The following is a 27,581-nucleotide window of genomic DNA, read 5'->3' as shown; positions in this document are numbered from 1 at the left end:
ACAGATGAAGCGTGAGGCCATCTGTCGCAATCCGTCGCCAATACTAGTCTATGAGAAAAAAACGGATCCGGCGGCAACTTTTGCTTTTGTTTCAAAACTCGCCGGATTGTGCTTGACGGCAAAAAACTGATGTGTGAAAGGGGCCTTAGTCAGTTGCTTTAAACTGAAGCTGCCAGTGTCTACCCTTTTCTGCCTGCTTCTCACTTTGCAGAGTGCTCTGCCCTCCTTCTCCTTCCTCTTCTCTATCCATAGTGTATAATAGAAGGTGTAACCTAACACCTCACTTTACTGGCAGAACACATTTGAGCTGTTTATCAAAGTGGCTGGTGAATTCAGAATGCAGGGGAGAAGGAAAGAAATGGCTCATGAGAGCAGAAAAAAAATCAGAGTTCTTATTATAAGATGTTCTAAAAAGTTTCTTATATTTGCTTCTACGATTCTTTCATGCAAAGTTTGTTGAAAAAAAACAATAACTATTTACCGTATATACTCAAGTATAAGCCGAGATTTTCAGCCCAAATTTTTGGGCTGAAAGTGCCCCTCTCGGCTTATACTCGAGTCACGGTGGGTGGCAGGGTCGGCGGGTGAGGGGGAGAGGGCGCTGAGGCATACTCACCTAGTACCGGCGCTCCTGACGCTCCCCCTTCCCGTCACACTGTCTCCAGGTGCTGCAGCCCTTCCTCTCTTCAGCGGTCACGTGGGACCGCTCATTAAAGAAATGAATATTGACTCCACTCCCATAGGGGTGGAGCCACATATTCATTCCTCTGAGCGGTGCCAGTGACCGCTGACAGGAAGAGCTGCGACACCGAAGACAGTGTGACAGGCAGGGGGAGCGTCAGGAGCGCCGGGACCAGGTGAGTATTTTATATTCACCTGTCCGTGTTCCACCCACCGGGCGCCGCTCTGTCTTCGTGTCCTCTTGCACTGACTGCTCAGGTCAGAGGGCGCGATGACGCATATAGTGTGCGCGGCGCCCTCTGCCTGATCAGTCAGTGCAGAGAGACACCGGGACGAGACGCCAGGAGCTGCAAGCAAGAGAGGTGAGTATGACATTTTTTTTTTATTATTGCAGCAGCAGCAATGGCACAGCTTTCTACGGAGCATCTATGGGGCAATAATGAACGGTGCAGAGCACTATATGGCACAGCTATGGGGCAAGAATGAACCGTGCAGAGCACTATATGGCACAGCTATGGGGCAAGAATGAACGGTGCAGAGCACTATATGGCACAGCTATGGGGCAAAAATGAACGATACAGAGCACTATATGGCACAGCTATGGGACAATAATGAACAGTGCAGAGCACTATATGGCACAGCTATGGGGCAATAATGAACGGTGCAGAGCACTATATGGCACAGCTATGGGGCAAGAATGAACGGCGCAGAGCACTATATGGCACAGCTATGGGGCAATAAGGAACTGTGCAGAGCACTATATGGCACAGCTATGGGGCAATAATGAACGGTGCAGAGCACTATATGGCACAGCTATGGGGCAATAAGGAACAGTGCAGAGCACTATATGGCACAGCTATGGGGCAATAAGGAACAGTGCAGAGCACTATATGGCACAGCTATGGGGCAAGAATGAACGGTGCAGAGCACTATATGGCACAGCTGTGGGGCAATAAGGAACAGTGCAGAGCACTATATGGCACAGCTATGGGGCAAGAATGAACGGTGCAGAGCACTATATGGCACAGCTATGGGGCAAGAATGAACGGTGTAGAGCACTATATGGCACAGATATGGGACAATAATGAACGGTGCAGAGCACTATATGGCACAGCTATGGGACAAGAATGAACGGTGCAGAGCACTATATGGCACAGCTATGGGGCAAGAATGAACGGTGCAGAGCACTATATGGCACAGATATGGGACAATAATGAACGGTGCAGAGCACTATATGGCACAGCTATGGGACAAAAATGAACGGTGCAGAGCACTATATGGCACAGCTATGGGGCAAGAATGAACGGTGCAGAGCACTATATGGCAGAGCTATGGGGCAATAATGAACGGTGCAGAGCACTATATGGCACAGCTACGGGGCAATAAGGAACAGTGCAGAGCACTATATGGCACAGATATGGGGCAAAAATGAACGGTGCAGAGCACTATATGGCACAGCTATGGGGCAATAAGGAACAGTGCGGAGCACTATATGGCACAGCTATGGGGCAAGAATGAACGGTGCAGAGCACTATATGGCACAGCTATGGGGCAATAATGTACGGTGCAGAGCACTATATGGCACAGCTATGGGACAAAAATGAACGGTGCAGAGCACTATATGGCACAGATATGGGGCAAGAATGAACGGTGCAGAGCACTATATGGCACAGCTATGGGGCAATAAGGAACAGTGCAGAGCACTATATGGCACAGCTATGGGGCAATATTGAACGGTGCAGAGCACTATATGGCACAGCTATGGAGCAAGAATCAACGGTGCAGAGCACTATATGGCACAGCTATGGGGCAATAATGAACGGTGCAGAGCACTATATGGCACAGCTATGGGACAAGAATGAACGGTGCAGAGCACTATATGGCACAGCTATGGGGCAAGAATGAACGGTGTAGAGCACTATATGGCACAGCTATGGGGCAAGAATGAACGGTGCAGAGCACTACATGGCACAGCTTTCTATGGTACATCTATGGGGCAATAATGAACGGTGCAGAGCACTATATGGCACAGCTATGGGGCCATAATGAACGGTGCAGAGCACTATATGGCACAGCTATGGGGCCATAATGAACGGTGCAGAGCACTATATGGCACAGCTATGGGGCAATAATGAACGGTGCAGAGCACTATATGGCACAGCTATGGGACAATAATGAACGGTGCAGAGCACTATATGGCACAGCTATGGGACAATAATGAACGGTGCAGAGCACTATATGGCACAGCTATGGGGCAAGAATGAACGGTGCAGAGCACTACATGGCACAGCTTTCTATGGTACATCTATGGGGCAATAATGAACGGCGCAGAGCACTATATGGCACAGCTATGGGGCCATAATGAACGGTGCAGAGCACTATATGGCACAGCTTTGGGGCAATAATGAATGGTATGGAGCATCTATTTTTATTTTTGAAATTCACCGGTAGCTGCTGCATTTTCCACCCTAGGCTTATACTCGAGTCAATAAGTTTTCCCAGTTTTTTGTGGCAAAATTAGGGGGTCGGCATATACTCGGGTCGGCTTATACTCGGATCGGCTTATACTCAAGTATATACGGTAAGTAAAATTGTAATTTTTTGTACATGAAAAAAAATCTATATGGAAAAGAGGTTTCCGACTCTTTGAATTCTACTCAATCTCCACGAGGTTTACTAATATTAGATTACTTCACTTAATCTGACAATTCTTTGTTCCATTAATAAAATAATTTCTATTTTATCAGCTTACTTAAAGGGAACCTGTCACCTCGTTTTGCCGCTATAAGATGCGGCCACTGCCTTTTGGGGCTTATCTACAGCACAAGGTGACATGTTCCCTTTAAAAGGGTTGTCTTCTACTGAGAAAATAAAAAAATAAAACAAATGTGATACTCACTTCCCACTGAAATTGGACCCCACAAGTTATTGTGCAATTTGTCCTGAGTACACTGATACCCCATATGTCGGGGTAAACCACTGTTTGGGCGCATGGCAGAGCTCGGAAGGGAAGGAGCACCGTTTTACTGTTTCAATCCAAATGTGTCTGGAATTGAGATCGGACGCCTTGTTTGGAGAGCCCCTGATGTGCCTAAACAGTGAAAACCCCCACAAGTGATACCATTTTGGAAACTAGACCCGCTAAGGAACTTATCTAGATGTGTGGTGAGCACTTTGAACCCCCAAGTGCTTCACAGAAGTTTATAACGTAGAACCGTAAAAATAAAAAATCATATTTTTTTCACAAAAATGATTTGACCCCCAGCCTAAAAATAACAGCCCGCAGCTTCCCAGAAAAGGCACATCTATTAGATACGCAGATTCTGGTGCTTTGCCCGGCTCTTCCCACTTGCCCTGTAGCGGTGCCAAGAGGGGTAATAGTTGGGGGATTCATGTCACCGGTGACATCAAGCCCACAGCTTAGTAATGGAGAAGCATTTATAAGACACCTATCTTTTTTTTTTCTTTTTTATATAGCGCTAACATATTCCGCAGCGCTTTACAGTCTGCACACATTATCATTACTGTCCTAGATGGGGCTCACAATCTAAATTCCCTATCAGTATGTCTTTGGAATGTAGGTGGAAACCATAGTATCCAGAGGAAACCCACACAAACAAGGGGAGAACATACGAACTCCTTGCAGATGTTGTCCATGGTGAGATTTGAACCCAGGACTCCAGCGATGCAAGGTTGCAGTGCTACCCACTGAGCCACCGTGCTGCCAAATCCATTACTAATCCTATAGTTGTATGGTAAATAAAGATGCAGCAAGAATAAAGTCTTTTATTTGAAAAAATGACACAGTAACCTTTATCATTCTCAATTAAACCATAACCAAACCATTAGTAGTAAATGTTACTGATTATATTTATACGAGTTGTCCAACACTATGAAGAGCCTTTCTTCACATCCTTCTTGCCTGCTTTTTTTATTAATTGAATTAATGTACATGCTTTCATTAACTACAGACCTTTCATGTGTCAGCACCATTTGCACCTCTCGGCACATCCACTGACATCATGTTTGGATGCCCCGTGAATTGCTGCAGCATCCAAATGCAACATCAGCAATGACGTCTGGCGTCTGAGTTGGGCTCTCCTTCTCTCCAACTGAGCATGTGCTCCATGTTTCTCCATACTCAGCATTTCACAGCAAACGTCACTTGACCTGAGGTTGCACTTGGCAAACCAGACACCGGAGCCGATGAAAGCATATCAGTGAAATAAAAGTGCAGGCAAGATGGATCTGTAGAAAGGCTTTTCATAGTGCTGGACAAACCCTCTAAAAGGAATTGATTATAGGGCAGTGTTTACGATTTGGGATGACCCAACAGGAACCCTCACTAACAAGTCCTAAATAATAATAATAGTGGGGAAATCTAGACATGAAACGTTCTGTCCTTATATTGCCTAAACAATTCATAAAATATAGCCAAATCTCACCTAGTGACACCCCGGAGTGTCAACATTATAAGGCAGACAGGACGGTTTTTCCGAGGGCACGTCTCCCCAACATGTTTCACCGCAGATGTAGCGTCATTAGGGGAGAGGACTATAGCTAGAATTCATGAGATACTTCATAATTGTCCACCAGATTTCAGCAGGAGGCGGCACACCAGGCCCTGGTGATTGATTAGACTGAAAGCCCTCTACCCCTTATAAAAATGCCCGTATGATGAATGGCATGTGGTAAATGGGGGTCCTGTTACATACTTTGCAGTCAGTTAATGATTGATATTTTGGTTGATATAGGATTAGACTTGTGCTGTATTTTCACATCGGTGTGTTACCATGCAAAAGAAATGCATTGATTTTTTTCAGTTGCTTCTTCTCGTTTTTTCTTTTTCACTCAAGCAGGAAGACTGTCTAAACTTATTTTATCTATTGCCTTTTAGCAATGGATCAGCTAAAAATAGAAGAAACTTGGATAAAAAACTGAAGTCCAGAGTGTGTGTTCTGTTTGTCATTTGTTTTACACAGATCCCTATAGACAGTAGCACCAAGTCTGAAAACAAAATGGATCAGAATTGAACCTACTCGGAGTCACGTGGATCTGACTCTGATCTGTGAACACATCCATTCTACACTATAGGTCAGATTGCTGCCTGAGAAAAAAAATCCGACAGCACTTGAAGGTGTCACACAGATGGAGCCTTAAAGGGACTCTGTCACCTGAATTTGGCGGGACTGGTTTTGGGTCATATGGGTGCAGTTTTCGGGTGTTTGATTCACCCTTTCCTTACCCGCTGGCTGCATGCTGGCTGCAATATTGGATTGAAGTTCATTCTCTGTCCTCCATAGTACACGCCTGCGCAAAGCAATCTTGCCTTGTGCAGGTGTAAGAGAGTGAACTGTAGTCCCACTGAGAGGGCACTAGGACCCTGTGGTTTTTGCCTGCTGCAGCAGAGGACAGACCCTGCAAAACTCCTGGAGACAATGTGTGCTGGGGGGTGGGGTCTGGTGTCTTGTGTGTAAAGTGAAACAAGGAAGTGAGAGCTGAGAGAAAAAGGCGGAAGAAAAGGCAGAAGCTGCTGTGGTATCTTAAAAAGAGACTGTGTGTGGATTTACTGCGAGTGTGTTTGGAGGAAAAGAAGCTTTTGAGAGACTTTTGTTGCTAACGTTTCCTGGAGAAGAGCTAACCCTTTATCTAAGAAAAGACTGAGACTTTACTAAAAACCCAGTACGTATTTGGAAGTCTGTGGATTCCCTGTGCATTGAGTGGAGAAACAAGTCTGGGCAGACTGCTGATACAGAGACGGACGGGTTGTCGTGGAAGCATTCCTAGGAGCTACAGAAGCAGAGACAACAGCGTGAGACCACTAACTAAGTCCCCGGCATTTGGGCTCGGCATCGGCCGACAAGACAAGAGGAGCTTGCTGTAACTTATTGGCGCTGAAGATATGGACTGGCTGCAGCCTGTGCGGATTCCTGCCTGAGAGGAAATCCATCTCAGGATACGGTACCATAGTTATAGATACCCGGGTATCTCTGCTCTGAGTGTTTAATTGTTACTTTAGAGGTGTATCTTATATTAGAGTTGTGTAAGTTATACTCAGTGTGCCGTTCCAGGGGCTCCCTTGATAACACTACATTCAATTTACACTTGTTTCCTGTTTTTAGTTGCCTGTTAGGTAAATTTCTTACTAGTCTGTTGTAGTATACAGTTCTCAGGAGACCTTGGAGTGGCACAGCGATTTCAGCTGCTGCTGAGCTAGTGTATCTTTGGGGTGCATCTGCCTTAATATTCTCCATATTACCTTTATTATTTTGCTTTTGAGTAAATACCGTTGGAGATTTCTGCCTTGGTCTTGGTTTGTGACTCACTGGATCTTATTCAGACCTCTGGTCATTACACAGGCGTGTACTATGGAGGACAGAGAATGAACTTCAATCCAATATTGCAGCCAGCATGCAGCCAGCGGGTAAGGAAAGGGTGAATCAAACACCCGAAAACTCCGCCCATATGACCCAAAACCAGTCCCGCCAAATTCAGGTGACAGGTTCCCTTTAAAGAGAACTTGACAGCTGATAAATGCTTGCAGCGCCCGCTAGAGCCAGGGGTACTCGGTCTGGGCCGGTCAGTTCTTCAGGGGATGTCATGGGGCCGTGACTCGGTCCGTGGCCCTGGGCGTGCAATAAAATGCATGGGGGAAAGTTTATAGGGGATTAAGTGACGCCACCCGTGGTGTTCGGCAATAGATGGCCAACACTGCATTCAGGTCCACTTGGGCTGTTGGAGACACAGCAGAGATGTTACCGCTCTCCACGGGTAGAGCGGGCCCCAGGGCATTTATAGGGTTAATTTGATTATGGTAACTGTTGTAGTACAGGGCAGGTGATGCAGTAAATAATTCTGAGGACACATCAGGGTGCAGTCTTCACATTTTACTCACAGTCTTTAGGTTACAATCACCTGCCGGGTGCTGTGTCCTCTGGGTCGGTGGTCCAGCCAACTCTCGGGAGTTTGGGTGCACTTTTCTGTGACCCCCTTCTTGTGTACCTTCCCAGGTCATCTATCTGTGCTGGCTCATGCCCTCCTGCCCTGTGCCTCACACATACAGTGTCCCAAGCCAGCAGCTGCAGGTCCTGTTGGGCGACGACCTCCTGGTCCCCTTGACCGTATGTGGCTGCCTTTTTAGCGATTGTGTGTCAATTTGGCTGTTGCACATACAGATACTACAGCCTCCGGTTCGCCAGCTGAGTCCTACAGTCTCTCCACCAGTCTGGGGCCGATCCCCATTGTGACCTGGTCCCTCCACCTGACTACGGTTGGTGTGAATCCGGATGCCATGGGTGGATTCTTCACTTCCCTGGCCCCTAGGACCTCTTCTCTCTCCCTGGAGCCCCTCTCCGACCCCTCCGTCACTCCACTCTTCTCTCCACACTTGCTCCACCTTACTCCTGTTTCCATGGCAACTCTCCACTACCAACTGTCAACTTTACCTCCAGGTCTCCTAACCTTATCTACTTCCTCCACCCACACCCTCTACTTAGTACCCCCTCCAGCCTGAGATGGGGCCCTCTCTAAATAGGGTCCGCCCAGATCCCCTAGCCTGGAGTGGTGTGGTGTTGGATGCTAGTGTGCGGGTACCGGGTAGTGCCTCCTCCTTACCCGAGAGTGGGGTACCACACCTCTGGCTGAGGTGCAGTACCTCTGTGGTGACTGGACCCTCAGGGGCACCACATACTGCCTGATCAACAGCAGCTTGAAAACTGCAGTGTTTTAGTGAAAAATACACTTTAAAAGCCACCAGGGATAGATCCACTTGGGAGACTAGTCAAACAAGTGGGTACCTGGCGGCTTCTCCTGGCCCACTGTCTTAGCGTGACAGGTCTTTCACTATACATGCATCCAGGGAGAGACTTGTCAGTCAATGGCAGCAGAAGGGGAGAAGTCGCCTGTCCGACGAGTCACTCGAGTGACTCGTTCCCTGGCGGCATTTAAAGTACCGTATTTTCCGGCGTATAAGACGACTTTTTAACCCATGAAAATCTTCTTAAAAGTCGGGGGTCGTCTTATACGCCGGGAATCGTCTTGTACGCCGGGTGTATATGGTGGGTGGGTGGGGGGAGTGGTCCCGATTACGGAGGGGGCGTCTCACAGGAAAGTGTGAGTGGAGTATGCCCCACTACCTCACATTGTAGCTGCAGCCAGCGTCAGCGTGGGGTGCTGGGGAGCGGCGGCGGCTGCTCCTCTTTGTGCCGCGTGGGTGCTGTGGGGCGGCGGTTCCTCTTGGTACAGCGTCGGGGCTCTGTGCTGTGGGGCGACAGCGGCGGCGTATCTTCCCGCAGAGTCAGTCGGGGCTCCTCCCGCATCTCCTAAAAACCCGGAGGTGCCGGCAGCTCCATTGCTGCGATGCGGTGGCCTCCGGGAAAATGGCCGCTGGGGGCGGCGCATGCTCAGATTCAGATCTCGTCTCCCGAGATCTCGGGACGAGATCTGAATCTGAGCATGCGCCATCCCCAGCGGCCATTTTCCCGGAGGCCACCGCATCGCAGCAATGGAGCTGCCGGCGCCTCCGGGCTTTCAGGAGATGCGGGAGGAGCCCCGACTGACTCTGCAGGAAGATACGCCGCCGCTGCCGCCCCACAGCACAGAGCCCTGACGCTGTACCAAGAGGAACCGCCGCCCCACAGCACCCAAGCGGCACAAAGAGGAGCAGCCGCTGCCACTCCCCAGCACCCCACGCTGACGCTGGCTGCAGCTACAATGTGAGGTAATGGGGCATACTCCACTCACACTTTCCTGTGAGACGACCCCTCCGTCATCGGGACTACTCCCCCCCCAAAAAGGCACATTAGTCACCGGCCCTATAAGACGACATACAGCGTATAAGACCACCCCCACTTTTAAGAAGAGTTTATATTTTAACTGGAAAAGTTGGGGGGTCGTCTTATACGCCCAGTCGTCTTATACGCCGGAAAATACGGTATGTTTTTCTTAGCATCAAATGTATATGGCTGAGTTCACAGAGCCAGTGTCTGGTACATCCTGCCCATGGATTGTGTAGCATGTATCAACTGTCGGCTTCCCTTTAATTTCACAGATACAGCCTTTCAAGCATATTTAATGCTTTCTATAAGTGTGGAAATATTGTAATTCTGCCTATACTGTCATCATTGTGCCTACACTTCTGCCTTACAGTATATAACCATATTACTAGATACCAGTCTAACTTAAAGGGGTATTCACATCTCCAAGATTCTATCCCAATATGTAGTAGGTGTAGTAATAATAATAATATCAAATACCTCCAATTAGAAACGTAGTTTAATCTTTCTGATTTGCTGTCTCTTTTCTCATGTGCAGGTATTGCAGGACCTTAGGTATCCATGGTTGCAACTTCTAGCAACTAGCTAATTATCTGTCACTATGCCAGTGGCAATAACCATGGATACCTAAAGTCCTGCAATGCCTGCACATGAGGAAAGAGACAGAGCGTATCAGAAAAACTATACTACATTTCTAATTGGAGGTATTTGCTAATATTATTATTATTACAACTCTTACAGATTGGGATAGGATTTTGGAGTTGGGAATACCGGCTCTTTAACAATCAATTTCTTTGGGGAACTGTTTTTTTCCAACTACATTGACTGTGGTAGTTATTTAATTTAGTAAGTCATCAGCATGGAAAAATCAGTGTTTCTCCAACCATCCTGCTGAATAGATTTGCATTGGATAGACTGCTGACTCTAATCGCGGGCAAATTGCTCCGCTTCTAGCAATGCGCTGCTGCTGATTGATTAGACCATTGTTCTTATTTCTTTCGATGCGTACATAATTGCAGAGTGGCACAGTATTGATAGACTATGCTCACATCATAAATAACAGGAGTTTATTTTTTTAGATGATTGTTAGCACTCAGGAGGTAATTAAGATAATCAACCTAGACCTGGACGTGGAAACCTCATATAAAGAACAGCTAGTTCATCATTACCAAACTTGACAGCAAAGCCTTACACAATTACCAATGGGCACTTTGTGTGGCACCACATGGTGCTCAGTGGGATACTGTATTGCAAGCTTATTAACTTATGCATTTGCTCATATGAAATCGGAGACATATCAAGGTAAGTATGGCCACATGCACCTATTTGGGTGCCGTAAAATCACTGCACAACGCAGAGTTCACACTAGGCATTTTTGCTTAAAAAAATTTCTGCAGCAAAACCTCCACTGTTGGCAGAAAAGAAGCAGTGTCAAAAATGGATGTTTTGGTACAGTTTTTGGTGCATCTTTTGCTGCGTTTTTCAGGATCCCACAAGTTCAGCTTTGCTTCCACCACAGAAGCAAGAAACACAAGTCACTAATACAAGACGTATGCTCATGAAAAAATACGGTTATAGGATTTTTCCTCCCAGCAGTTCGCCCCGGGTACATCCTGTTCATGACGCTAAGTTGAGTCGCCTGCCAGGGCAGTAGGGTACTCGGTACCGGGTCTGGTACTTGAAGGGGGCATCACGGTGGCTGCGACCTGGTCCGTGGCCCTGGGCACCCAAGTAAAGGGAAAGCTCTTTAAAGGGAGTTTAAGAATAAAGTTTGTTCGTGACTCCACCTGTGGTATTCGGTCAGTAGCGACCGACGCTGCTTAAAGGGGTCCTCTGGGGTAATAGTATGGCAGCTGGATGGTATAACTTCCCACAGGTGAAATAAATGTACCCAGGGGCGAACTGCTGGGGGCGAACTGCTGGGGGTGAAACATCCAAATCCCCAAAAATACACATACAAGTGTAACCGCTGAGGGAGGTGAATTGGTATAGAATAATTTACCTAAGACACTGGCAGTGCACTGAGTTTGTAGGACACTCTTTAACCCCTTAAGCCTATTTTGACCTTAAAGACCTTGCCGTTTTTTGCAATTCTGACCAGTGTCCCTTTATGAGGTAATAACTCAGGAACGCTTCAACGGATCCTAGCGGTTCTGAGATTGTTTTTTCGTGACATATTGGGCTTCATGTTAGTGGTAAATTTAGGTCAATAAATTCTGCGTTTATTTGTGATAAAAACGGAAATTTGGCGAAAATTTAGAAAATTTCGCAATTTTCACATTTTGAATTTTTATTCTGTTAAACCAGAGAGTTATGTGACACAAAATAGTTAATAAATAACATTTCCCACATGTTTACTTTACATCAGCACAATTTTGGAAACAATATATTTTTTTGCTAGGAAGTTATAAGGGTTAAAATTTGACCAGCGATTTCTCATTTTTACAACGAAATTTACAAAACCATTTTTTTTAGGGACCACCTCACATTTGAAGTCAGTTTGAGGGGTCTATATGGCTGAAAATACCCAAAAGTGACACCATTCTAAAAACTGCACCCCTCAAGGTACTCAAAACCACATTCAAGAAGTTTATTAACCCTTCAGGTGCTTCACAGCAGCAGAAGCAACATGGAAGGAAAAAATTAACATTTAACTTTTTAGTCACAAAAATTATCTTTTGGCAACAATTTTTTTATTTTCCCAATGGTAAAAGGAGAAACTGAACCACGAAAGTTGTTGTACAACTTGTCCTGAGTACGCTGATACCTCATATGTGGGGGTAAACCACTGTTTGGGCGCACGGCAGGGCTTGGAAGGGAAGGAGCGCCATTTGACTTTTTGAATCAAAAATTGGCTCCACTCTTTAGCGGACACCATGTCACGTTTGGAGAGCCCCCGTGTGCCTAAAAATTGGAGCTCCCCCACAAGTGACCCCATTTTGGAAACTAGACGGCCCAAGGAACTAATCTAGATGCATAGTGAGCACTTTGAACCCCCAGGTGCTTCACAAATTGATCCGTAAAAATGAAAAAGTACTTTTTTTTCACAAAAAAATTCTTTTAGCCTCAATTTTTTCATTTTCACATGGGCAACAGGATAAAATGGATCCTAAAATTTGTTGGGCAATTTCTCCTGAGTACACTAATACTTCATATGTGGGGGTAAACCACTGTTTGGGCACATGGTAAGGCTCGGAAGGGAAGGAGCGCCATTTGACTTTTTGAATGAAAAATTATTTCCATCATTAGCGGACACCATGTCGCGTTTGGAGAGCTCCTGTGTGCCTAAACATTGGCGCTCCCCCATAAGTGACCCCATTTTGGAAACTAGACCCCCCAAGGAACTTATTTAGATGCCTAGTGAGCACTTTAAACCCTCAGGTGCTTCACAAATTGATCTGTAAAAATGAAAAAGTACTTTTTTTTTTCACAAAAAAATTCTTTTCGCCTCAATTTTTTCATTTTCACATGGGCAATAGGATAAAATGGATCATAAAATTTGTTGGGCAATTTCTCCTGAGTACTCTGATACCTTATATGTGGGGGTAAACCACTGTTTGGGCACATGGTAAGGCTCGGAAGGGAAGGAGCGCCATTTGACTTTTTGAATGGAAAATTAGCTCCAATTGTTAGCGGACACCATGTCGCGTTTGGAGAGCCCCTGTGTGCCTAAACATTGGAGCTCCGCCACAAGTGACCCCATTTTGGAAACTAGACCCCCCCAAGGAACTTATCTAGATGCATATTGAGCACTTTAAACCCCCAGGTGCTTCACAGAAGTTTATAACGCAGAGCCATGAAAATAAAAAATAATTTTTCTTTCCTCCAAATTGATTTTTTAGCCTGGAATTTCCTATTTTGCCAAGGATAATAGGAGAAATTGGACCACAAATATTGTTGTCCAGTTTGTCTTGAGTACGCTGATACCTCATATGTGGGGGTAAACCACTGTTTGGGCGCACGGCAGGGCTTGGAAGGGAAGGAGCGCCATTTGACTTTTTGAATCAAAAATTGGCTCCACTCTTTAGCGGACACCATGTCACGTTTGGAGAGCCCCCGTGTGCCTAAAAATTGGAGCTCCCCCACAAGTGACCCCATTTTGGAAACTAGACGGTCCAAGGAACTAATCTAGATGCATAGTGAGCACTTTGAACCCCCAGGTGCTTCACAAATTGATCCGTAAAAATGAAAAAGTACTTTTTTTTCACAAAAAAATTCTTTTAGCCTCAATTTTTTCATTTTCACATGGGCAACAGGATAAAATGGATCCTAAAATTTGTTGGGAAATTTCTCCTGAGTACACTGATACTTCATATGTGGGGGTAAACCACTGTTTGGGCACATGGTAAGGCTCGGAAGGGAAGGAGCGCCATTTGACTTTTTGAATGAAAAATTATTTCCATCGTTAGCGGACACCATGTCGCGTTTGGAGAGCTCCTGTGTGCCTAAACATTGGCGCTCCGCCACAAGTGACCCCATTTTGGAAACTAGACCCCCCCAAGGAACTTATCTAGATGCATATTGAGCACTTTAAACCCCCAGGTGCTTCACAGAAGTTTATAACGCAGAGCCATGAAAATAAAAAATAATTTTTCTTTCCTCAAAAATGATTTATTAGCCTGGAATTTCCTATTTTGCCAAGGGTAATAGGAGAAATTGGACCCCAAATGTTGTTGTCCAGTTTGTCCTGAGTACGCTGATACCCCATATGTGGGGGTAAACCACTGTTTGGGCGCACGGCAGGGCTCGGAAGGGAAGGCACGCCATTTGACTTTTTAAATGGAAAATTAGCTCCAATCATTAGCGGACACCATGTCACGTTTGGAGAGCCCCTGTGTGCCTAAACATTGGAGATCCCCCAGAAATGACCCCATTTTGGAAACTAGACCCCCAAAGGAACTAATCTAGATGTGTGGTGAGGACTTTGAACCCCCAAGTGCTTCACAGAAGTTTATAACGCAGAGCCATGAAAATAAAATAAAAAATTATTTTCTCAAAAATGATCTTTTAGCCTGCAATTTTTTATTTTCCCAAGGGTACCAGGAGAAATTTGACCCCAAAAGTTGTTGTCCAGTTTCTCCTGAGTACGCTGATACCCCATATGTGGGGGTAAACCACTGTTTGGGCACATGCCGGGGCTCGGAAGTGAAGTAGTGACGTTTTGAAATGCAGACTTTGATGGAATGCTCTGTGGGCGTCACGTTGCGTTTGCAGAGCCCCTGATGTGGCTTAACAGTAGAAACCCCCCACAAGTGTCCCCATTTTGGAAACTAGACCCCGAAAGGAACTTATCTAGATGTGTGGTGAGCACTTTGAACCCCCAAGTGCTTCATTGAAGTTTATAATGCAGAGCCGTGAAAATAATAAATACGTTTTCTTTCCTCAAAAATAATTATTTAGCCCAGAATTTTTTAATTTTCCCAAGGGTAACAGGAGAAATTTGACCCCAATATTTGTTGTCCAGTTTCTCCTGAGTACGGTGATACCCCATATGTGGGGGTAAACTACTGTTTGGGCACATGCCGGGGCTCGGAATTGAAGTAGTGACGTTTTGAAATGCAGACTTTGATGGAATGCTCTGCGGGCGTCACGTTGCGTTTGCAGAGCCCCTGATGTGGCTAAACAGTAGAAAACCCCCACAAGTGACCCCATTTTGGAAACTAGACCCCAAAAGGAACTTATCTAGATGTGTGGTGAGCACTTTGAACCCCCAAGTGCTTCATAGAAGTTTATAATGCAGAGCCGTGAAAATAATAAATACGTTTTCTTTCCTCAAAAATAATTATTTAGCCCAGAATTTTTTTATTTTCCCAAGGGTTACAGGAGAAATTGGACCCCAAAAGTTGTTGTCCAGTTTGTCCTGAGTACGCTGATACCCCATGTGTGGGGGTAAACCACTGTTTGGGCACACGTCGGGGCTCAGAAGGGAAGTAGTGACTTTTGAAATGCAGACTTTGATGGAATGGTCTGCGGACATCACGTTGCGTTTGCAGAGCCCCTGGTGTGCCTAAACAGTAGAAACCCCCCACAAGTGACCCCATTTTGTAAACTAGACCCCCAAAGGAACTTATCTGGATATGTGGTGAGCACTTTGAACCCCCAAATGCTTCACAGACGTTTACAACGCAGAGCCGTGAAAATAAAAAATCATTTTTCTTTCCTCAAAAATGATGTTTTAGCAAGCATTTTTTTATTTTCACAAGGGTAACAGGAGAAATTGGACCCCAGTAATTGTTGCGCAGTTTGTCCTGAGTTTGCGGATACCCCATATGTTGGGGTAAACCACTGTTTGGGCACACGTCGGGGCTCGGAAGTAAGGGAGCACCATTTGACTTTTTGAATACAAGATTGGCTGGAATCAATGGTGGCGCCATGTTGCGTTTGGAGACCCCTGATGTGCCTAAACAGTGGTAACCCCTCAATTCTACCTCCAACACTAACCCCAACACACCCCTAACCCTAACCACAACCCTAATTCCAACCCTAACCCTAAGGCTATGTGCCCACGTTGCGGATTCGTGTGAGATTTTTCAGCATCATTTTTGAAAAATCCGCTGGTAAAAGGCACTGCGTTTTACCTGCGGATTTTCCGCAGATATCCAGTGTTTTTTGTGCAGATTTCACCTGCGGATTCCTATTGAGGAACAGGTGTAAAACGCTGCGGAATCCGCACAAAGAATTGACATGCTGCGGAAAATACAACGCAGCGTTCCCGCGCGGTATTTTCCGCACCATGGGCACAGCGGATTTGGTTTCCATATGTTTACATGGTACTGTAAACCTGATGGAACACTGCTGCGGATCCGCAGCCAAATCCCACCGTGTGCACATAGCCTAATTCTAAAGGTATGTGCACACGCTGCGGAAAACGCTGCGGATCTGCAGCAGTTTCCCATGAGTTTACAGTTCAATGTAAACCTACGGGAAACAAAAATCGCTGTACACATGCTGCGGAAAAACTGCACAGAAACGCAGCGGTTTACATTCCGCAGCATGTCACTTCTTTGTGCGGATTCCGCAGCGGTTTTACAACTGCTCCAATAGAAAATCGCAGTTGTAAAACCGCAGTGAAATGCGCAGAAAAAACGCGGTAAATCCGCCATAAATCTGCAGCGGATTAGCACTGCGGATTTATCAAATCCGCAGTGGAAAAATCTGCAGAGGACCAGAATACGTGTGCACATACCGAAACCCTAACCCTAGCCCTAACCCTACCCCTAACCCTAGCCCTACCCCTACCCCTAACCCTAACCCTAGCCCTAACCCAAACCCTAACCCTAGCCCTAACCCTAACCCTACCCCTATTCTAACATTAGTGTGAAAAAAAAAAATTCTTTATTTTTTTATTGTCCCTACCTATGGGGGTGACAAAGGGGGGGGGGTCATTTATTATTTTTTTTATTTTGATCACTGAGATATAATCTATCTCAGTGATCAAAATGCACTTTGGAACGAATCTGCCGGCCGGCAGATTCGGCGGGCGCACTGCGCATGCGCCCGCCATTTTGGAAGATGGCGGCGCCCGGGGAGAAGACAGAAGGACCCCGGCAGGATCAGTAAGTATGATGGGGTGGAGGGGAGCACGGGGGGGGGGATCGGAGCATGGGGGGGTGAATCGGAGCGCGGGAGGGGTGGAACGGAGCACGGGGGAGGTGGAATGGAGCACGGGGGCGGTGGAACGGAGCACGGGGGTGTAACGGAGCACGGGGGGTGGATCGGAGTGCAGGGGGGGTGGTTGGAGCACGGGGAGGGTGATTGGAGCGTGGGGGGAGCGGAGCACAGGACGGCGGGGAGCCGGTACAGTGTACCGGACAGATCGGGGGGCTGGGGGGCGATCGGTGGGGTGGGGTGGGGGCACATTAGTGTTTCCAGCCATGGCCGATGATATTGCAGCATCGGCCATGGCTGGATTGTAATATTTCACCAGTTATAATAGGTGAAATATTACAAATCGCTCTGATTGGCAGTTTCACTTTCAACAGCCAATCAGAGCGATCGTAGCCATGGGGGGGTGAAGCCACCCCCCCTGGGCTAAACTACCACTCCCCCTGTCCCTGCAGATCGGGTGAAATGGGAGTTAACCCTTTCACCCGATCTGCAGGGACGCGATCTTTCCATGACGCCACATAGGCGTCATGGGTCGGATTGGCACCGACTTTCATGACGCCCACGTGGCGTCAAAGGTCGGGAAGGGGTTAACTTTCGCACTTTGGTCTGCCATTGAGTTGCCCAGGCATTGTTGAATCTCACGCCTTGGTCAACCACAGGCATTGTTCAATCTGACACCGTGATCGACCAATGTTTACTTTGTACAGATCACTAATATAACTAAACTGTACTAATCCCATCTGCCATCTCAGGTGACCAAGACAAGATAGTAAACCTGGGAAAATCACAAAAATAAATGGGTTTTATATACTGCTGTACTTTCTTTTTTTCGTAACCCATTGCTTTCAATGGGTGTAAAACGCTGAAAGAAGTGACATGCTCTATGTCCAAAAAACCATGCAAAGCACAAAATACTGAAAAAAAATGCACCAAAAACGCCTAACGTGAACTTAGCCTTTGGAGATGTTAACGTGTGTCAAGACTCATGTGGACCACTCAAAGGTGACATTTTTTTCTCTCTTTACAGGAACTAATATGAGTGACAGTTTTATTTAATTTAATGAAATACATTTACAAGGCCAATTTATTTCAATGTAGAATTTTCCATCCAATATTCTTACTCAACACTTGACATGTTGCTAACACTCACCCAGGGATAAATACTGTCCTGAAATAAAAGATTGCAAAAGGAGTGGGAGCTAATTCTTGCACTTTTTCTCTGGGGTTATGCTTACAGGAAAACTATTAAGGCAGCTTTTTTTAGGGTATGGAGAGTTAACTTAGACTGACAAAACAGACAGTCAGAGTCACAGTGAGTGACAGAGAGATGTGGTCACAATGACTGACATGGAGAAAAAAAATAGCAAAAATTGCAAGCAGACTATGTCCCGAGCCAAGAAAAAAAAATCATTATCCCAGCTGGTTGTCACTGAAGTCCAGCTGTGCCAAGACGTTACAAGCCATTATATATTATACTGTAAATGCAATCAAAAATAGTGGACAGTAAATGGGTTTAGCTTTGAGCCACTAAATACTGGCTGTCTGAAAAATAAAGGAAAAATCAATGTTTCACGTCAAGAGATAGATGGAAGGAAAAGTCTGTGACCCAGCTGTGATCTGATTTTAAGTCGTATTCAGGAAATATTATGTCATCTGTTTCCTTTCTCTATATAAGATTTCTATTTTTCTTTAAAATATCATTATAATTACAGTCTAGAAGACAATTTTAGAATCTTAGACTGAAATATCCAAAAGCCACCTGTAATTGAATGATGGTTGTATACTAAAAAATACAACTGGAGCATTTGGGAAGAGAGCAGCAAAGGGATAATCTATTATCTGATGATGTATTATTACTGATAATACCATAATCTGTGCTTGTATGACATAATTGAATGGAAATGTCTTGTAAATCAATTCAATACACTTGATTGTAATGTTCTAGATTTTGTATTGTAACTGAGCTGGTAAATCACCATTTAGTTTACATATAACAGAACTTATTCGATCCTCACCCAACCGCCTCCATACTTCTCCCGAATATCCCCCATCCTCTGGATTTCATTGCCCCAACACGTCTGACTATCAACCACATTCGGATCTTTCAGACGGAACCTGAAAACCCACCTCTTCAGGAAAGCCTACAGCCTGCACTGACCCCGCTGCCTCCTCACCACTACCGGAGCAACCGCCTCACCAACAGCGGAGCTCCTACAACCCTCAACCTACTGTCTCCTTCCCCATAATCTTGTAGAATGTAAGCCCGCAAGGGCAGGGTCCTCGCCCCTCTGTATCAGTCTGTAATTGTTAGTTTACTTACTGTAAGTGATATCTGCAATTTGTATGTAACCCCTTCTCATGTACAACACCATGGAATCAATGGTGCTATATAAATAAATAATAGTAATTCTAACTATGGGGGCTGGGAACATATGTTGGAGCCCCATTCATACAGGTACTGTATTCTATGCTGAAAGCATTGCTTTTAGGCAAGATTTATGCCCCCATAATGTGCATTCAATGCACTACAATTTTTTATTGCAGAATGTACGTGTATTAGGGACCAAAGAGGTACAGCATGAGTTTATTAAATTCAATGGGCATCATATTACCATATTACATACTTGTGCCACTTAATTACAATAATTGTTTAAAGAGGTGGGCTACTACAATCTTAATTGTGCACATCGATTTATACCACTGAAATAAGTATTTTTTCAAACACCGCCCACACACCAGTCAATCAAGAAGAGTGGCCATAGTCTGTATGAGACTTGGTCATGCCTCGGTGATGCAACCTCAACTTCTAGAGTTTGGAAGTTGACGTGACATCACTGGATATCATCAGCGGATGCAGCCGGGGGTCACATGATGGCACTGAGCGAGCAGAGATATAGGCAAATATGAAAAAGAATGAATTGGAAAAAAACACTTATTTCCATGGCTTAAATCGATGTGCACAATAAAGATAGTAGTGGACCACCTCTTTAATGTGCACAAGCAAAAACTCTTTAATATGATTAATGCAAGCAATCATATGCAACACACATGGAGAAAATTTGCCACCACTGTAATGATAAAACTCATATAAACGGATTCTTATTTCAGCTGTCGTTATGTGTAAATACATTCCCAGCAAGCATCGTTAAGATAACACCAGACTTCATGTTCATTTTACTGCTTATAAGTAGCTAGATAAAGTCAAATTTGGCAAAATTTGGAAAAAGTGAAAAAAAAAACAGTTTGTAAGCGGAGTAGTAAGAAACGATGGGGCATAACAGTCAAAGTTGTAAGATTTCCACCTGTTTTCTCAGTATCTTCTCAGTTCTTGTACACATTATATGACTGAGTGTAGGATTCACAATGTATTATCTCACGCAAAGACTTGTAATCTTACAACATCCTCTAAATAATAATATCTTGAAGTTAACTCAGGCCCACAGTCTCAATTATTGGAGAAAAGTTTTATACTGTAAACGGTTAAACTAATTAATCTCCATGTAGGCAAAGACTTACATAATGTAGCCCACTTAGAAAACATGGTTGTGGGGTTTACACTTTATTAATCATTTTTTAAATAATTCAGATCACAAAGTTGGTAAACCATAAAGCATCATAATAAAACCCGTCGTAGAGTAGTCAAAAATGCCAACAAAACGTAAAGCAATCTCAAGATTTCGTCTGGTCCAGTTAGGTGGGACTATGTGACATCATCTTTATTCAGGATATATGTACATCTTTCACTGAGCACCTTCTCGCTGAACTGTAGCCTGGTCTGCTTCATGGACCATGGGAATGTTCGTACCAGGTGGGACAGGAGAGACCACCTGCCAATCACCAGCAACAAGCTGATGTTCCGCATTCCAACACATTAGTTCAATTCCTTCCCAGCTGCCAATGACTTTGTCTCACACAGTGACAATGTCCTCGGAGCTGAGAAGGTCTCAATAAACTCATGAAGGTGACTGCCAGGTGACTGCTGCCCAAGCTGGGCATGCTAATGAGAAACCAAATGACAGTCCTTATTCATGCGATACCTTTGCACAGGTAACTAAAATAAAGTAATAACAAAAAACAAGCTTTCGAGACTACTCAGATCTCTTCATCATGCTGGTGGCACTTCTGAGGAACACTCTGCCCAGAGGTTAAACTGCAGTTACTGCCAGTTATCAACCCATGTCACATCTGATTGACTCAAACTGCAACCCTAGCAGTCAAGAGGAGGCAGACAAGCAGCAGACCCGGTGCCGGCTTTGCTCTTTCTTACCTGCTTGTGGAGCCCGAGCCATTTGTGCGTACATATAACCCCAAGTCTGCTGCTATTCCAGGCTGTAGGTGTCTGCAGGCTTCCCGCAAGCTCCCAGTATTTCTTTCCTGCAGCTGATCTCTGGTTGAGATTTCATAGCAGTGAAAGCTCCTATGTGCTTTATTCTAGTCCTCCCCCCTTTCCTTATTCGCGCACGGACATTTATTTAGCTTGGCTGCCTCTAGTGGCTCCGAAGAGCCTGAAATCCCTCACAGGCTTTTGTCACTGTAAAGAAAGACATGTACAGATACATAGGTACTACCACTGTCTTATATCATCCCACCTTTGTCACATAATAGTTGAAATACTTAATTACATTAGTCCATAGATGGCTGGAAGCCATTAATAATCTCAATAATAATAATAATCTTTATTTTTTTATATAGCGCTAACATATTCCGCAACGCTTTACAGTTTTGCACACATTATCATCCCTGCACATTCCTCCGATCCACAAGATATATCTCTTGGCAACATTTATTCGCTAATGCTACATAATTTAATAGGCGGAAAGGCCATATTTATTTAATGAATTACAAAGCTGACGTCATAGAGGGAAAAAAATGAGCAAATTACTAGGAAATGTAAACTGGCCGTCTTGTTAAAATCAATAGGAATTAAGAGAACATCCTCTGCATTTACGCCTGCAGTAGGTTTTTATGTGCAAGAGAACTTCTAAAATGGTAATTCCCTTATATAAAGTCATCAGATTATGACATACAGTATATTAATAAGGATTTCCTCGTGACATCTTATTAGTGATGAGCGAATATACTCGTTACTCAAGATTTCCCCAGCATGCTCAGGTGTCCTCCGAGTATTTTTTAGTGCCCGGAGATTTAGTTTTCATCGCCGCAGCTGAATGACTTACATCTGTTAGCCAGCATAAGTACATGTGGGGGTTACCTGGTGGCTAGGGAATCCCCACATGTATTTATGCTGGCTAACAGATGTAAATCATTCAGCTGCGGTGAGGAAAACTAAATCTCCGAGCACTAAAAAATACTTGGAGGTCACACAAACGTGCTCGGGAAATCTCGAGTAACGAGTATATTCACTCATCACTACATAATACTTTTACTGACATTACGTCCTAATGATCAGACAGACAAGTGTCGCTGCACAGAAACTTCTTCCTGCAAATGCCGTCTGCAGCTGATCGCATTTGTAGGAAATGTTTTCTCCTCTGTCAACCACTAATTAACATGTCGTCCTCTATCTGTCTTTATATAGAGGTTTTTCAGCAGCTACATGTGTATTATCCAGTTTTAGGTCTTGACTGCAGCAAAACAACATAAGGCTATTTTAGCATTTATTTTTTTTGCTGCATTGTTTTATGCAAATTTTAAGAAATCTCATGCACGCGTGTCAGTTTTATTTTCCTGACAGATTTGGAAAACTGCTTTGTTTTTAAAAACTGCATCATGTCACTTCTTTTAGTATTTTTTTTAGCATATTTGCAGCGTTTTTTCACCCATAGGAAACAATGGCTAAGAGCAAAAACGCCGCAAAAACGCAGGTATCGGTTTTTGCTGAGTTTTTGCTGCAAAAATCTAAGGAAGTTAAATCATGCTTGTTTGGGGGCAGTAAACTTTATCAACATGCACAAAAGACAGATAAAACGCACAAATAAAAACTCAGCAAGAAAAGCACAGCAAAAGATACTTTTTGTAAGCAGCTTCTTCACTGACAAGAGAGTAGGTTTTGCCTGTGGGAAAGAGTGCGACAATAAAGGTACTGTCACACTAAGCGACGCTGCAGCGATACCGACAACGATCCGGATCACTGCAGCGTCGCTGTTTGGTCGCTGGAGAGCTGTCACACAGACAGCTCTCCAGCGACCAACTATGCCGGTAACCAGGGTAAACATCGGGTTACTAAGCGCAGGGCCGCGCTTAGTAACCCGATGTTTACCCTGGTTACCAGCGTAAAAGTAAAAAAAAAAAAAACACTACATACTTACCTTCCGCAGTCTGTCCCTCACCGCTCTGCTTTCCGGCCGCTGTGCTTACACAGGGCAGAGAAGCACAGCGCCGAGGGACAGACAGCGGAAGGTAAGTATGTAGTGTTTGTTTTTTTTTAACTTTTACGCTGGTAACCAGGGTAAACATCGGGTTACTAAGTGCGGCCCTGCGCTTAGTAACCCGATGCTTACCCTGGTTACCAGTTTAGACATCGCTGAATCGGCGTCACACATGCCGATTCAGCGATGTCAGCAGGAAGTCCAGCGACGAAATAAAGTGCTGGACTTTCTGCAGTGACCAACGACATCACAGCAGGATCCTGATCGCTGCTGTGTGTCAAACTGAACGATATCGCTAGCCAGGACGCTGCAATGTCACGGATCGCTAGCGATATCGTTTAGTGTGACGGTACCTTAACACAACATGGGAACATAGCCTTAAGGTACCTTCACACTAAACGATATCGCTAGCGATCCGTGACGTTGCAGCATCCTGGCTAGCGATATCGTTCAGTTTGACGATCAGAATCCTGCTGTGATGTCGATGGTCGGGGCTAGAAGGCCAGAACTTTATTTGGTCGCTGGATCTCCCGCTGACATCGCTGAATCGGCGTGTGTGACGCCGATTCAGCGATGTCTTCACTGGTAACCAGGGTAAACATCGGGTTACTAAGCGCAGGGCCGCGCTTAGTAACCCGATGTTTACCCTGGTTACCATCCTAAAAGTAAAAAAAACAAACGCTTCATACTTACCTTCCGCTGTCTGTCCCCGGCTCTGTGCTTTCCTGCACTCACTGTGAGCACAGCGGCCGGAAAGCAGAGCGGTGACGTCACCGCTCTGCTTTCCGGCCGCTGTGCTCACAGCCAGTACAGAGAAGCAGAGCGCCGGGGACAGACAGCGGAAGGTAAGTATGAAGCGTTTGTTTTTTTTACTTTTAGGATGGTAACCAGGGTAAACATCGGGTTACTAAGCGTGGCCCTGCGCTTAGTAACCCGATGTTTATCCTGGTTACCGGCATCGTTGGTCGCTGGAGAGCGGTCTGTGTGACAGCTCTCCAGCGACCAAACAGTGACGCTGCAGCGATCCGGATCGTTGTCTGGATCGCTGCAGCGTCGTTTAGTGTGAAGGTACCTTTACAGTACTAGGCTGCAAACAATGATTTACAGATATCGCTTCACAATGAGGTTCTGTTGCTACTGAGTTAAAAGTATTTTATTGCAAGGAATACAGAAGTTTGTGATCTGTATTAGGTCTCATTCAGTACGTATGAACCGATCCGCGTATTATCAGTATTTTCGATCCGATTTTCATCAGTGTTTGTGTAACACCCCAGGAAGCCGCTTGTTACAGTGGTATTGCCTTCCTCATGGGAAGGGTGATGCCATGCCTGGAAGCGACAAGGATCCCTTTAACGGGTAACACGTACACACAACACTGTTCTGACTCCAGGCAAGAAGGGGGAGCTCTGGACCCGGTTTGAGGGTAGCTTCCCTATACTGGCTGGAGGAGGAGTTAGAGAAGAGTCTGTGAGGAGAGCTGGAGCTGAGCAGACATGCGACTCTGTAGCTCCTGACAGGAGAGTCAGTCTGTAAGAGACAGCGAGGGGAGAAGGAGCAAAGGAGAGAGAAACTGGAGTGGAGCTGCGATTGAGCTCCCTCCAGGATCAAGCATAGAAACTGGAGGCCTGAATTCCGAGGTCGTGGGGGTAACTGTATGCTCTACAGCAGAAACTGGAGGGCAGGAGATTCCATGTCTTCTGGCCACTATTACACCCAAAGGCACAGCAGCAGATAGAGCCCGGAGTCACCACAAGAAGCGACACCTATAAAAAGGCTTGAGTTGCCTGCCATAAGGGTAGTGTCCACCTAAAAGGGACAGAGAGAAAGTGAGGACCTTGTGTGAAGTCTCACACAGCAAGGAACTTAGAACACAGCGCAGTAAGGAAGGTTTCCAACACCACCTGGCCTGGGGGATTCCGAATCGCTTCCAGGCTGCCCGGATTCCAAAGACCACCGGTAACCTGTACCTGAACTGCATCAGTAAAAGGTAAAGAGACTGTAACCTTGTGTCCTCTAATTCTTTCCTGCGCTTCACCATCTATCATCTTTACCAACTGCACCGGGAGCCCTGGGGACCAAGTTCTACATGTGGGGAACTATACCACCTCTGCTGCAATACCATCATCCCCAGAGGACCCCTTTAAGCAGCATCGGCCATCCCTGGCTTTCCACATCTTGCCAGTGGGATTTTTGTCCATTCCTCAAGGCAAAACTGCTCCAGCTCCTTCAAGTTAGATGGTTTCCTCTGGAGAACAACAATCTTCAAATCTGACCACAGATTCTGAATTGGATTAAGGTTCGGGCTTTGACTAGGCCACTACAAAGCATTTACACTTTTCCCCTTAACTCGTTACCGATATCAGGCGTACATTTACGCCGATGTCGGTCTCCCTTTTATGTGGGCTCTGGCGGTGAGCCCACATGTTTCCAGGGACATGTCTGCTATTTTAAACAGCTGACATGTGCCCGCAATAGCCACCATTAACCAGTTAAATGCCGCTATCAAACTGTGACAGCAGCATTTAAATTGCGCTTCAAGCCATCAGGCCAGAAATACGTACACCGGTGACCTCGTCACATGATCGCGGGTCACCAGTGTGTTGGCATGACAACCGGAGGTCTCCTGGAGACCTCTATGGTTGTCAGTGCCGGCTTGCTATGAGTGCCACCCAGTGGTCGGCGCTCATAGAAAGTGAGTAAATATGCTATATAGAGGCAATCTGAACATCGCTTCTATGTGGCAGAGCCGATCAAGTTGTGGCAGCTTCTAACCTCCCATGGAGGCAATTGAAGCAAGCCAAAAGTAAAAAAAATGTTTTTAAAAATATAAAAATATGTATCTACTATATAATTGTCTAAGGGTCACTTCCGTCTGTCTGTCCTTCTGTTACGGTTATTCATTCGCTGATTGGTCTCGCCAGCTGCCATGACGGCTGCTGCGACCAATCAGCGACGGGCACAGTCCGGAAGAAAATGGCCGCTCCCTACTCCCCACAGTCAGTGTCCCCGACGATCCGCTCCATACGCCCCGCTCCCCGCAGTCAGTGTCCCTTGCGCTCCGCTCCATACTCCCCGCAGTGTCCCCGGCGCTCCGCTCCATACTCCCCGCTGTCAGTGTCCCCGGAGCTCCAGTCCATACTTCCCGCAATGTCTCTGGTGCTCCGCTCCATGCTCCCCGCAGTCACTGTCCCCGGCGCCCGCTCTATACTCCCCTCCGGTCACTGCTAACAAAGGGTTAATGCCGGCGGTAACGGACCACGTTATGCTGCGGGTAACGTACTCCGTTACTGCCGCTATTAACCCTGCGTGTCCCCAACCTTTTACTATTGATGCTGCCTATGCGGCATCAATAGTAAAAAAAGTCATGTTAAAAACAGTAAAAAAACAAAAAACCTGCTATACCCACCCTCCGTTGTCCGCTCGCACCTGCCGCCATCTTCCTTTCCCAGCGATGCATTGCGAAATTACCCAGAAGACCTAGCGGTCTCGTGAGACCGCTAAGTCATCTGGGTAATTTTGCAAAGCATCCTGGGAACGGAAGATGGCGGCAGCCGCGCGCCCATCGGCACAGCGCCGTTGGATCCCAGGAGGCAGAGAGACGGGACGCTGAGGAGCAGCGACCAGAATGGTGAGTATGTTACACTACAAGGGGCCCTCGGATCGTTAGGTGAGTATGTTTATTTTTTATTTTTTAACCTGTGACAAACGTGGCTGGCCAATATACTACGTCACTGGGCAATATACTACGTGGCTCTGTGCTGTATACTACGTCACTGGGCAATATACTTTGTGGCTGGACAATATACTACGTGGCTGGGTAATATACTACGTGGCTGGGCTATATACTACGTGGCTGGGCAATATACTTTGTGGCTGGGCAATATACTACGTGGCTGGGCAATATACTACGTGACTGGGCAATATACTACGTGACTGGGCAATATTCTACGTCACTGGGCAATATACTACGTCGCTGGGCAATATACTACGTGGGCTGTGCAATATACTACGTCGCTGGGCAATATAGTACGTGGCTGGGCAATATATTACGTGGGCTGGGCAATATACTACGTCGCTGGGCAATATACTACGTCGCTGGGCAATATATTACGTGGACATGTATATTCTAGAATACCCGATGCGTTAGAATCGGGCCACCATCTAGTATATATATATATATATATATATA

At 45.7% G+C, this 27,581-nt stretch overlaps 1 protein-coding gene across 1 annotated transcript in view; it reads right to left on the bottom strand.

The window, feature by feature from the left end:
• Positions 1-21,486, bottom strand: part of PITPNM3 (PITPNM family member 3) — an 876,999-nt gene extending 855,513 nt beyond the window's left edge. The window contains exon 1 of the mRNA XM_069761259.1: positions 21,331-21,486. Coding sequence (XP_069617360.1) covers positions 21,331-21,364 — 34 coding nt within the window. The 5' untranslated portion in view covers positions 21,365-21,486. The remainder of the gene's footprint in view (positions 1-21,330) is intronic.
• Between the last annotated feature and the right edge of the window lie 6,095 nt (positions 21,487-27,581).

Source organism: Ranitomeya imitator, chromosome 3, assembly GCF_032444005.1.
Source record: "Ranitomeya imitator isolate aRanImi1 chromosome 3, aRanImi1.pri, whole genome shotgun sequence".
Classification (NCBI taxonomy): domain Eukaryota; kingdom Metazoa; phylum Chordata; class Amphibia; order Anura; family Dendrobatidae; genus Ranitomeya; species Ranitomeya imitator.
This window is presented reverse-complemented; position numbering and strand designations above follow the sequence as displayed.